Below are 10,592 nucleotides of genomic sequence, written 5' to 3' on the forward strand. Positions count from 1 at the left end.
TTCTGCAACTTATTTTTACACACTTAAAATTACTACCATATGTAGGTCAAGTTGCCAGCTTGAACTAATGACTGCCAAAATTCAGGATTAGCTTTGGGAGGCACAAATATGTTAAGTGTTCAAGTGTAGGCGAAGTGGGATGTCTGCTCAGCTAGCTAGGAGTAAGAGGACGCTCTTTACAAAATGCATTTCTCTGTGCAGCCTGAAAAGCTATGATCATTTGGAGAATTTTACTTAGCTCAGTCAGTGGCATTTAACCTCAGAAGAAACATGTAGTAAATTAGTCCTGTTTATATTTACTTGGGACTAACCCACTGAAGAAAGCAGGGTTTCCTTTCAGCTAAGAATGATTATATGAGACAGAAAGTTATTCTACATGCCACATTTTTTTCTCTCCCTATGAAACTAAAAGCCCCACCCATTAACAAATATAGAGTGAAGATTCTGAAACAAGACCAACTATTTTGAGAGGGCAACTGCGTTAGTCTTTTGAAATAAAAGCTATATTTATGGCATCTTAAAGACTTGGCAACCATTTTACATCAGTTTTTTACTGTGTATTTTTGGCATGTCATTCCCATGTTCTTACCATGTGCCTATATTTTACGTGTGTAATTGCATGTCTGTGACACATAGCTATACATACCTCTCCCTATTGAACTAGGAGACTACATATATCTGCCCACAGAAACATCTTATAATAATTATCTCACTCTCTAAGGTGCAACACAGACTTTTTATGATTTAGTTACAATGAACTAAGGGACCAGTAGACCCCGCTTCAAAACCACATGTAAGATTATGTCTCAGTGCCACCACTCCACCAGTTTCAGTCAACAACCTGCTATCTGTGGATGGCAGCTTGTATCCACTATTGCTCCTCACATACACCATGTTAGATCATAATAATACACAAAAGGAAGAAAGAGGCACACACAAAGGTCTCTCAGGAGGATGTTGGCAGAGGACCAGTTGGAACAGTTTGGGGGCCCAAACTTTATTAAGCAGCCAAAGGGAAGGCTAGCCACAGACACATCCACAACAACCAGTTAGAGTGGCTCACTGCACCTACACTCCATTTTGCACGCTTGGGGAGGGGGAATCCAGCCACTTCAGAGGCAAACGGTGGAACTTCCAGGACTCGGACTAAAAAGCAGGTCCTATAAATTGCTCAGCCAGAGCCATGAAGTTAGTGGTACACATTTCGGGTGATTTCCTCCCCGCTTCCATCCTAACTCGCACGGGAACGAGGAACGGAAGGGGATAAATATGAACACACCACCTCTACCCCCTCCAACTGTTGTCTTATCTCTATGTGTATCCGCACTTTGCGGAGCGTTGTGACGCAAAGGGGCGGGCCTTCAGTGGCTCGCGCGTCGCTCCGCCCCTGCTTCAAAGCCGCCGCCGAAACGGAACTAACGATCTCTCTCTCTAGGCGGAACCGGAGAAAACTAGTTCCGGGTCAGCTTCTGTGTGGCTTATCCCAGTGGGGAAAATCATGACTTCTCTGCGTGCTTTCACCTGCAACGATCTCTTCCGCTTCAACAATATGTGAGAAAAGGGAAAGGGCGGGACGAGGCGGGTGGCGGATCGTGAGTTTTTGTGGCGGACCAAAGGCGGCAGGAACTGCTTTGGGCAGTTTCTGGCGCCCTTCGCTGGCTACGCTGCCTCCCTCCCTCCTCGTATGCAGAGAGAGGGGCTCATCCTTGGCTGTTTACCAGCAATGGCCCCTATTCCCCCCCCCCCGCGTCCGTTGCATCATTCACAAACCTAGACCTTTTCTTTCAATGGGGTAGATATAGATATACATATAGAAAGAGGGAAATCGTGAGTGTACCCCGTTAATAGGGGTTGTTCGTACTATTTCCATATCTCAGACGTCTACCCTTTCCCCCTTCGGATTTCCTAAAGCAGTGTTCCTGCTTCTGGCCGGTAAAGCCCTTGGCTCTTTCACTTGCTGGGACTTAACAGACTGGCGACGGTAGCCTTGCGGCTTGAGAAAAGAAAGGGGGTAGAGCAGCCCTGCTCCAGTGCCTCTTTAACCGCAGCCTCATCCATTCCCCACATCCTCTGTCTCGGTCCTGTGGCAGGCCTAATCTTAAATTAGTGATAAAAGGCACAGCCAGATAAAGCCTTAACCTTTTGCTAGCTGGTCTTTCCGTACTTTCGCACTGTACCCTGTTGTTGTGATGTGCTGTCAAACTGCCCACAATTTATGGTGGCCCTATGAATGAGCACGCTCCAGAATATCCTGTGGCTTAGCTCAGCTGTTGCAAACTCAAGAGCTTTAGGCAGTCAGTTCAGCTTGTGTTTGGTCTTTGTGTCTTTATGCATGCCATCAAGTCGATTTCAATTTATGGTGACCTTTTCCAGAGTTTTCTAGGTAGGGAATAATACACAGAATAGGTTTACTCTTCTCTTCTTTGATGGGGTGTGTGTGCCCTAAGGACTGTACAGCTTGCCCAAGGTCATACAGGCTGGCTTTTCTCTCAGGAGGCACAGCAGGGAATTGAATTCCCAACCTCTGGCTCTGCAGACAGATACCTACATCACTGAGCTATCCAGCCAGACATGTACCATGCACAGACAGGGATTTGTTAAACTACTGTTCAAGGCACAGCTGTAGCAATCGGTTGAATATTACTAATTCTCATTTAGCCTCTTCAGGCCCTCAGCCTCTCAGATGTATCGGTGGCAAAATATTCCAGGATATCTTGGAATGATGAGGAATGCCAGAAAGTGTCTTGTAGCATTGCTAGACTAGTTAACTTGGAGATTATTAGGAATTGCAATGTGGGGAGAGAGAAGGTAGAAGGATTTTCCTTTCTCCAGCTGTTCCTAAGAGCCATTTTCACTTCAAAGTTCCTCCCTTGACCTTCCTTCAGTGTTTAACCAGCTATTCTTGTGTCCCACAGCAACTTGGATCCTCTCACAGAGACTGTATCCTTTTAGTTCTGAAGAATAACTACAGTACAGCGATAGTAGAACATTGTATACATTATAGTATGCACTGCAGCAAATTTTATGTTTGCCACACAACAATTTTAGGGAGTTGCAGCCAATCACAAAGTATTCTGCAACTATACCAGTCTCATAAATACTTGCAAAATGCAGTTTGTAGAAAATCACATATTGTTTTATGGGTGGTCCATAAAATGTCATCGTAAAAGAGCTTGGAGATACATCTGATGGAAAATCTTATTTTGATAGAGAATAGAAGTGTATAACACAGCTTCCAAACTAATTTTCACTTTTAATTATTTTATATTTTGAAATTCAGTTAGGTAAACTTTTTTGATCTTATTTATATTCTTTCTTCCCTTCATACAGTTGCACCAAACTTCACAGTTAGTGCTAATAATTATTTCATCATATTGGTGTCATAATATCATGAAAATTAAGCCAACTTGAAGTATTGAACGTGTGCTTTACTTATTGTAGTGAACTTTTCTTAACACAGAATACTCTATAGTATGGAATTCCCTTTTACTTGCAGTACTTGGCTCATTGGCCAGAATATTTTATTGTTGCAGAAGCACCTGGAGGAGAATTGATGGGCTATAGTAAGTAGAACAGACTTCCTTGTTTTGAGTGTTAACATTTGTTTTCTGCTCTAATTAGCTGGCAGTAGGACTGCAGTGTTTAATAAAGCTGTCTCTCTGATAAATTGTTGCAGTGTTCAGTGTATTTTAAAATATTCCCCCCTAAATGTGAAAGAGCTTATCTGGGCAGAAGCTTTTAAAAATGTGATTTTAAAAAAAGTATAACTGATACTTTTCATAAGTGTGTGCGTGCGAGCGTGCGTATGTCTGGAAAAAACTGAAGATAGCAAGCACTTTGTTCTAAGATATATTTTTTGTACAAGATCATATTTGCAAAACCAGAATGCCTCTTTGAAAACAGTGCTGGATACAAATGCATATGTCTTCGTGAAACATAGTACTCTTGCTTCAGAAATATTCAGATGCAAATTTATAGTACCCATATATACTATTTGGTATCCAGATGTAAATTTGTACCTGTTAAATAGGTAACCATATATGTGTTTATCAATTCAAATGGTCAGAGATAGATTAAGCTGAGTTACATAAATGCTTGAAAGCAAACCTCATTGACCGCAGGTCTTCAAAGAGGATATGGTTTAGATCAGAGGTCATCAATCATTTTCGGTCTGCGGCCCGTTTGGGGTCTGTGACCTCAGTGCACAGACTGGTTGGGGGTGGGGCACCCCTGCGCTCACGGGTGGCTGTGTCACGCTTGCTCGTGCTAATAGTCGGTGTAACAGTGTGCTACTAACCATTTCTCCAGCACCCCTTGCAGGAGAGCAACGCCCCTTCCCTGCGGGGAAGCTGCTGCGGGGCAGCCCGCCTGGGAAGCGCTGTCGGCTGGCCACTGGGCAAGAGCGCACGCGTGACCCTGGTGCTTCCTGCCCAGTTGACTCTTCCTGCGAGAGGAAAAGGGAAGCGAGCACCGGCCAGGCGGCATCTGTTGTTGAGAGGTTCGCTTTGGAGAAGCTCACACCTGGGGCGGGGGGGGGGCTTGGGAGACGCCTCACAAGGTGATGGCGCTAGACTAAGGTCGCCAGAAAGGGAGAGAGTCTTGTGATCCCACTACACAGGCAATGGAAACCTCACTGTAAAAAAAGTGCCACCCATTTCAGTAGGTCTGGCTGCCTGCCTGCCTGTGCTTGCTTACTTGGGAGTAAGTGCAGTGCATCAGAGTGTCTCAATCCTAAACTTTCCAGAAAACTTGCCCAGCTTTACTTAAAACTAAGATGCAGCGAGTTCCACCAGGCTCACTCCCACACTGAAGAACTCCAGGTATACTGCTTGGAGAAATGCAGAGGAAGGGAAGGATGCCATGGCTGCCCATCTGGGGAGCCCTGTTTTAAACTGGCTGATAGGACTGAGAGAGATCTTGGGGACCCGGCCCTTGGACGTGGACTAGAATTCTCCCGAAGGGAGGAAAACTCAGCTGATAGCATCAGTGAGAAGCGGGTGGGTTGCTTTTCTCAATGCACTGAGAGTGCTCTGAACCCGGTTGGAGCAGTAGCCTGGGAGAAATGCGAGATCTCTCCTCCATGCTCACTTCGAAGAATTCTGTGGAGCGGGTTCCTACGAGAACCTGCCCGCTTCGTGGGAATTGCACCGCCCGGAGCGCAATTCCAGGAGGTGTGAGAGAGGACAGAGAGGATGAGCAAGCGATGGAAGCAGGGGAGGGATGTAAGCGAGGCAGCGCTCATGGCTGAAGGGAGAGGCACGCGCCAAGACGAGGGAGAGGAACGGTTCACTCACCTGAGAGGCAAGCAAATCCCCCGTGGGGAAGGAGCGCCTTGACTGGGGGTGGGGGTCCATTCGGGCGGCTGGCATGAAGGAAGCAGCAGCTCTTTCCAAACTGACCGACCCGGCAAACAGCAGCAGATGCTGCTCCCGCCATGTGGTCCCCGGCAGAGACGGGGCCAGTGACGGCCCTTGAAGGGATGGCTGCGGCGCTGTTGGAGCCAGAGTCACTCTGCTTCCTTTACGCCAGCTGCCCAAATGGACTGTCGGCGAGGGAAGTGGGGCTCTGGTGGCAGGGGATGCTTCCCCTACCAGTGAAGGAGGAGGCGAGGGCTGCCGGGAAGGGCCGCCATGAGTGACGGAGCTGCCGCTGGAAGGGTGGGAGCGAGGTTCTAATGGGAGGCCCCAGGAGGCGAGCCACACTCAGGGGCGGCAGCAGCGGGGAAGCCGCCCTTCCGGAACCTTGGAAGTTCCACGGACAAGCAGCAGCACCCTATGCAGCCTGGCCCGGCTCACCTTTCCTGCTCAGGAAGAGTCGGCCGGGCAGGAAGCAGCACGATTGGGCTCCCGCCTGCCCGCTCACCCTGGGTGGGGTGGCGCCGAGCTGTTGACACTTCCCAGGTGGGCTGCCATGTGGCGGTTTCCCTGCAGGGAAGGGGCACTGCTCTCCTGCAAGGGGCGCTGGTGGAATGGTTAGCACATTGTTACACTGACTATTAGCACAAGCAAGTGTGACATGCCTCTCCACAAGCGTGACACACACACTCGTCTGTGCGCCCCCCCGAAGATCCATGTCTGTGGCCCAGTTACGGGAAGCCCATGGACCGGCACTGGGCCGCGGACCGGGGGTTGATGACCCCTGGTTTATATTGTTTGTCTTCATTAGCACTACTTACATTAGGTATTTTCTTGGACACATTTGAGTCCTAGTCTTTCATCTTTTTCTTGGTCCTGGAGTAAGATATATCCATTTTGGAGTAACGGTATTGGGGAGATGGCAAAGAAAATCTGTCAGGATACAGAACTGAAGTCTTGCTCCCTAGCTGTATGATACCCTGTTTCCCCGAAAAAAAGACCTAACCTGAAAATAAGCCCTAGTACTATTTTTCAGGATGCTCATAATATAAGCCCTACCCCCAAAATAAGCCCTAGTTAAGTGAAACTCCGCTCTCCACCATTGTGCGGCAACCAGAAAATGACATAACTGTAAAATAAAACATCCCCTGAAAATAAGCCCTACTGCATATTTTGGAGCAAAAATCAATATAAGACCTGACTTATTTTCAGGGAAGCACGGCAGTTTTTAATGTTTACCTGCTTTTAATTATTTAGTTGTATTTGAATTAGTGTAGTTTGTTTCTTTTTAAATTTTAAAATTTGTTTTTAATTCTATTCTTTTAATATTATAAGCCACCTTGGATCCCCATATTGGGGGAAAGACAGCTTATAAATAAAATAATAAAACAGTATAATCAATCTACTTCAGCAGTGAAGCATTTAAAAAAAATCAGACATTCCAAAGGCTCTAATTGTTAATTTCTAAACAAATACCCAGAATAGTCAATAGCTTGGTCTGATTCGGTCACTAGGAAAGGTTCTGTGAGATGAGCATGATCCAGTCCAAAAGCATTGTTTTGCTGTTGTTATCTCTGCAGTCATGGGGAAGGCGGAAGGTTCTGTAGCAAGAGAGGAGTGGCATGGCCATGTTACTGCACTTTCTGTTGCACCTGAATTTCGCCGGCTGGGTTTGGCTGCTAAACTAATGGAGCTGCTTGAAGAAATATCAGAAAGGTGAGTCATCTTTATTAAGCCTAGAATTTTGATCATGGTATTATAAGGAAGAATATCTGTGTCATTCTTAGTGATGTTTGCTGACACATTCCTTGTTTTCACAGCAACAGTAGTGGGATGTTGTGGCATACAGTATGGCAATGTGTTTGGATTATTATGAGAAAGGGAACTCGGGAAGAATGGATAAAGGCAGGAGTCTTTCAATAGAAGCTTTTTTCATATTTGTAAAGCTTGAGATACAGAAAAATTGGTTACCCATGAAATAAATTATAAATAGCAGGGCCCAAAGACCATGAAATATAAAGGATTGGTATGTCTTTGACCTCAGATTCAGACCTCATTTTAGCTAAAAAGAAATGACTCCACATTACAATGGGACCACGGTATCTGTTGGGGTTCAGTTCCAAGCACACTCACAGATGGCGAAAACCCATATACAGTCAACCCTCGACTTACAAATGGCCCTAGTTACAAACATTTTGACTTACAAACCACTCTGAAAAGTATTGACTCGACTTGCAAACTTACATTCGAGTTACGAACCGAAAAAAAACGTGCAGGAGGTGGGGAAAACATGGAATTTGAACTTTCAGTTAACCGTTGGCCGGTGAAGAGGGTGCCTGTCTGCTTCCTCGCTCTTCCCAGCGTTTTGAGAGTGGATTTGGAGACAGTCTTCAGACTGCCTGGTACTGCCCGATACAGTGCTGTACGGACTGTGTTTTTATTTTTTGGCTTTTAAAATTTTGTTGATTATTTTATTTTTAAAAGGTGCCCCCTTTGCTGCGCCCCTTTGTCCCAAAAGGTGCTTATACTGGCTTGTCTTGATTGAAAAGGTGCTTTTCAAGGTGATCTGTTGTCTGAAAGATGCTTGGTTTTTCCCAGAAGGTGCTTGTCTTGGCTGAAAAGGTGCTTTTTAAGGTGTTCTGTTGAAAAGGTGCTCCCTCCTTCCCTCCCTCTTTTCTTTTTTTTTTAACCTAAGTCATTTTAGATTAAAAGGAAAAAGGAAAAAAAATCTGCCCCTAGTGGTAGGAACAGATTAACCGGCTTTGCATTAGTTCATGTGGGAACTAATGATTTGAGTTACAAACCGCCCCTCGACCCAAGAACCAAAAACAGCTGGAACGGATTAATTGGTTTTCAGTGCATTCCTGTGTGAAATGCTGATTCGAGTTACAAACTTTTCGACTTACAAAGTTAATCCATTCCGGAAGGAAGTTTGTAAGTCGAGGATTGACTATATAGCAAACCCTCTACTCTCTGGTTTCCCCTTATGTCGAGTTTTGGTAATACACCTTGAAAACACATATTTCTGGGGTTTTCTTATTTAATATTTTTAGGTAGCGGGTACGTGGAACTGCAGGTAGTGATCCTGCAGATACAGCAATCCTCCTGTAATAATAACTAGCAATAGCTGACCTCTGCTTAGTGTTGTAGTCTTAGCCCTACAGCACTTTCAGATGGTTCAGTGTTCACAACTACAATATTAGTTAAAACTAATTTATACACACTAGCACACTAGTAGATACATTGCATTAAACTCTCTTTCCTGTTTCAGGCATGCTTGCAAGCCAATTGTAAATCTGGATTTTTCAATCCAGAAAAACATTAACATTCCTGAACACATGGTTTGTAGTGTCAAAACTAAACTTGAGTTTGCCTGTTTTTTGCTTTCCATTACTTAATACTTTCATTTTTATGTAGCCTCTTAGAAGTATAATATGGAACATCATGTACTACCTCGTTTGTCTCATTATTTCTTCTTTTTTCTTAATAAAGAAAGGGTGGATTTTTTGTGGATCTCTTTGTGAGAGTGTCAAATCAGGTTGCAGTGAACATGTACAAACAACTAGGCTACAGTGTGTACAGAACAGTTCTGGAGTACTACTCTGCCAGCAATGGGGAGCCTGATGAAGATGCATATGGTAAGTGTTTAGATTTATAAAAATAGAGAAGATTTTTAGACACTGGAATAAATTACCTATGCAGCAGGATTTTTTAATGAGTTGTAAATGTCTATGTAAATTTTTACCACCTTCACTGATGAGTTGAAGGTAAGGGAACAACCAGTCAGAGAAGTAGTGACTATCTCCCACTGAATTTAAAGAAATCAAAAGGTCTTTTCTCTAAGTTTCCAGATGGTAGTAATGAGTATTTAACTATTGTGACAAAAGATAAAAGAATGTCATCCAATTTAAGGGACATGACAACTAGGAATGACACCCACAGCAAGTTGAATGCTCCTCTTGGAGCACATAGCCATAATGGTTATCTTCTCATGTTGCTATTAACTTAAGATTTCTTCCATGTATGAGTAGAGGATAGAGTTGAAAAGAGGGAATTCCCAAGAATGCAAGGATAGCATCAATGATACATATTGTGGTGAGAGAGAAAAACAGTAAAATGTCACTTTTGAAAATAGTAAAGTTCAACAGAGTAATTTTCTTAATTCTATTAAAGAATGCATGGAATTTTATATGGATACTTGTGCTGACTAGAGCAGATTAAGAGGTTGTTTTTCCAATGGTAAAACAAAGGCTTTGTTAATAAAACAGAAGTCCAGCAGGGTATTGGCGAGAAGCATATAAAAACTATAGTCCATCATTACAGTGAGTGGCTATCTTTTTTGAATTTCTGGTCTGAACCTGTGGTTACTAGTTCAATGGAAAGTAGACTGTCAGCTACTTCATCTATCCATTGTACCACCATTAGTATCTTCAATTTGTTTGGGAGTCCTTGTGTAACACCTGTGAGGCTTGGAATCTGGTTTTCTTGCACGTGACCAAGTGAAAATGCTGTTTTCTGTGAAATGCATCAGCCACAAGACATTTGATATTGATTTCTTATTTTCACCTGTCTTTTCACAGTATTTCACTGACATTTATATTTTATTCCTCTTAAGAAGCTATTATGTAATATGTTGTGCTCGTTTTTCACAGATATGAGGAAAGCTTTGTCCAGAGATACAGAGAAGAAATCAATTATACCACTACCACATCCTGTCAGACCAGAAGACATTGAATAGGCTTATGATACTATTATCTGTACAGAATACTGAAAACAACATATGTAGACAGCTGGCAACATTTTCAAAGGACATTGCAGCATATATTATGAATGTAATTTGGAAGCCTTGGAACTGGGGAAGAAGAGTATATGAAGGGTACCTTAAGTCTAATGTTCTGGAAGCAAAACAAAATTGTAGCTGCAGTTCTTTTAAGCTCATGGTTTCATTTTTAAACCATAAACCATTAGTCCCTTGCCTGTATATAAATATTTCTAGACATGCAGCAAAGAAAATTTCACTTATTTTGGTTGGTTGTTGGATCAATATTGTCAATGCCATTTATGCATTTAATTTTATAAATAAAATCAATAAGGGGAGGTAAACATAGTTGTCCTGTATGTTAATTAGTTGTGTTGTGTAGTGAATAGAGCAGTAAACTAGGTCTCAGGAGGCCTGGGCTGAAATCCCTCCTCAGCCACGGAAATTCACTGCAGGGTAGTAACAGTAGAAGCAATCCT

The 10,592-nt window shown here is 43.5% G+C and overlaps 1 protein-coding gene across 1 annotated transcript; it reads left to right on the forward strand.

Annotated features, from left to right (window-relative positions):
* Nucleotides 1–1,355: 1,355 nt before the first annotated feature.
* Nucleotides 1,356–10,457, forward strand: NAA20 (N-alpha-acetyltransferase 20, NatB catalytic subunit). The gene is made up of 6 exons (XM_020790582.3): nt 1,356–1,551; nt 2,916–2,940; nt 3,473–3,563; nt 6,935–7,070; nt 8,847–8,992; nt 10,007–10,457. Exons 1-6 carry the CDS (start codon nt 1,499–1,501, stop codon nt 10,090–10,092), a joined length of 537 nt encoding a protein of 178 aa, XP_020646241.1. The 5' UTR covers nt 1,356–1,498; the 3' UTR covers nt 10,093–10,457.
* Nucleotides 10,458–10,592: the final 135 nt, after the last annotated feature.

The sequence above is a fragment of the Pogona vitticeps genome, chromosome 4 (assembly GCF_051106095.1).
Source record: "Pogona vitticeps strain Pit_001003342236 chromosome 4, PviZW2.1, whole genome shotgun sequence".
Taxonomy (NCBI): domain Eukaryota; kingdom Metazoa; phylum Chordata; class Lepidosauria; order Squamata; family Agamidae; genus Pogona; species Pogona vitticeps.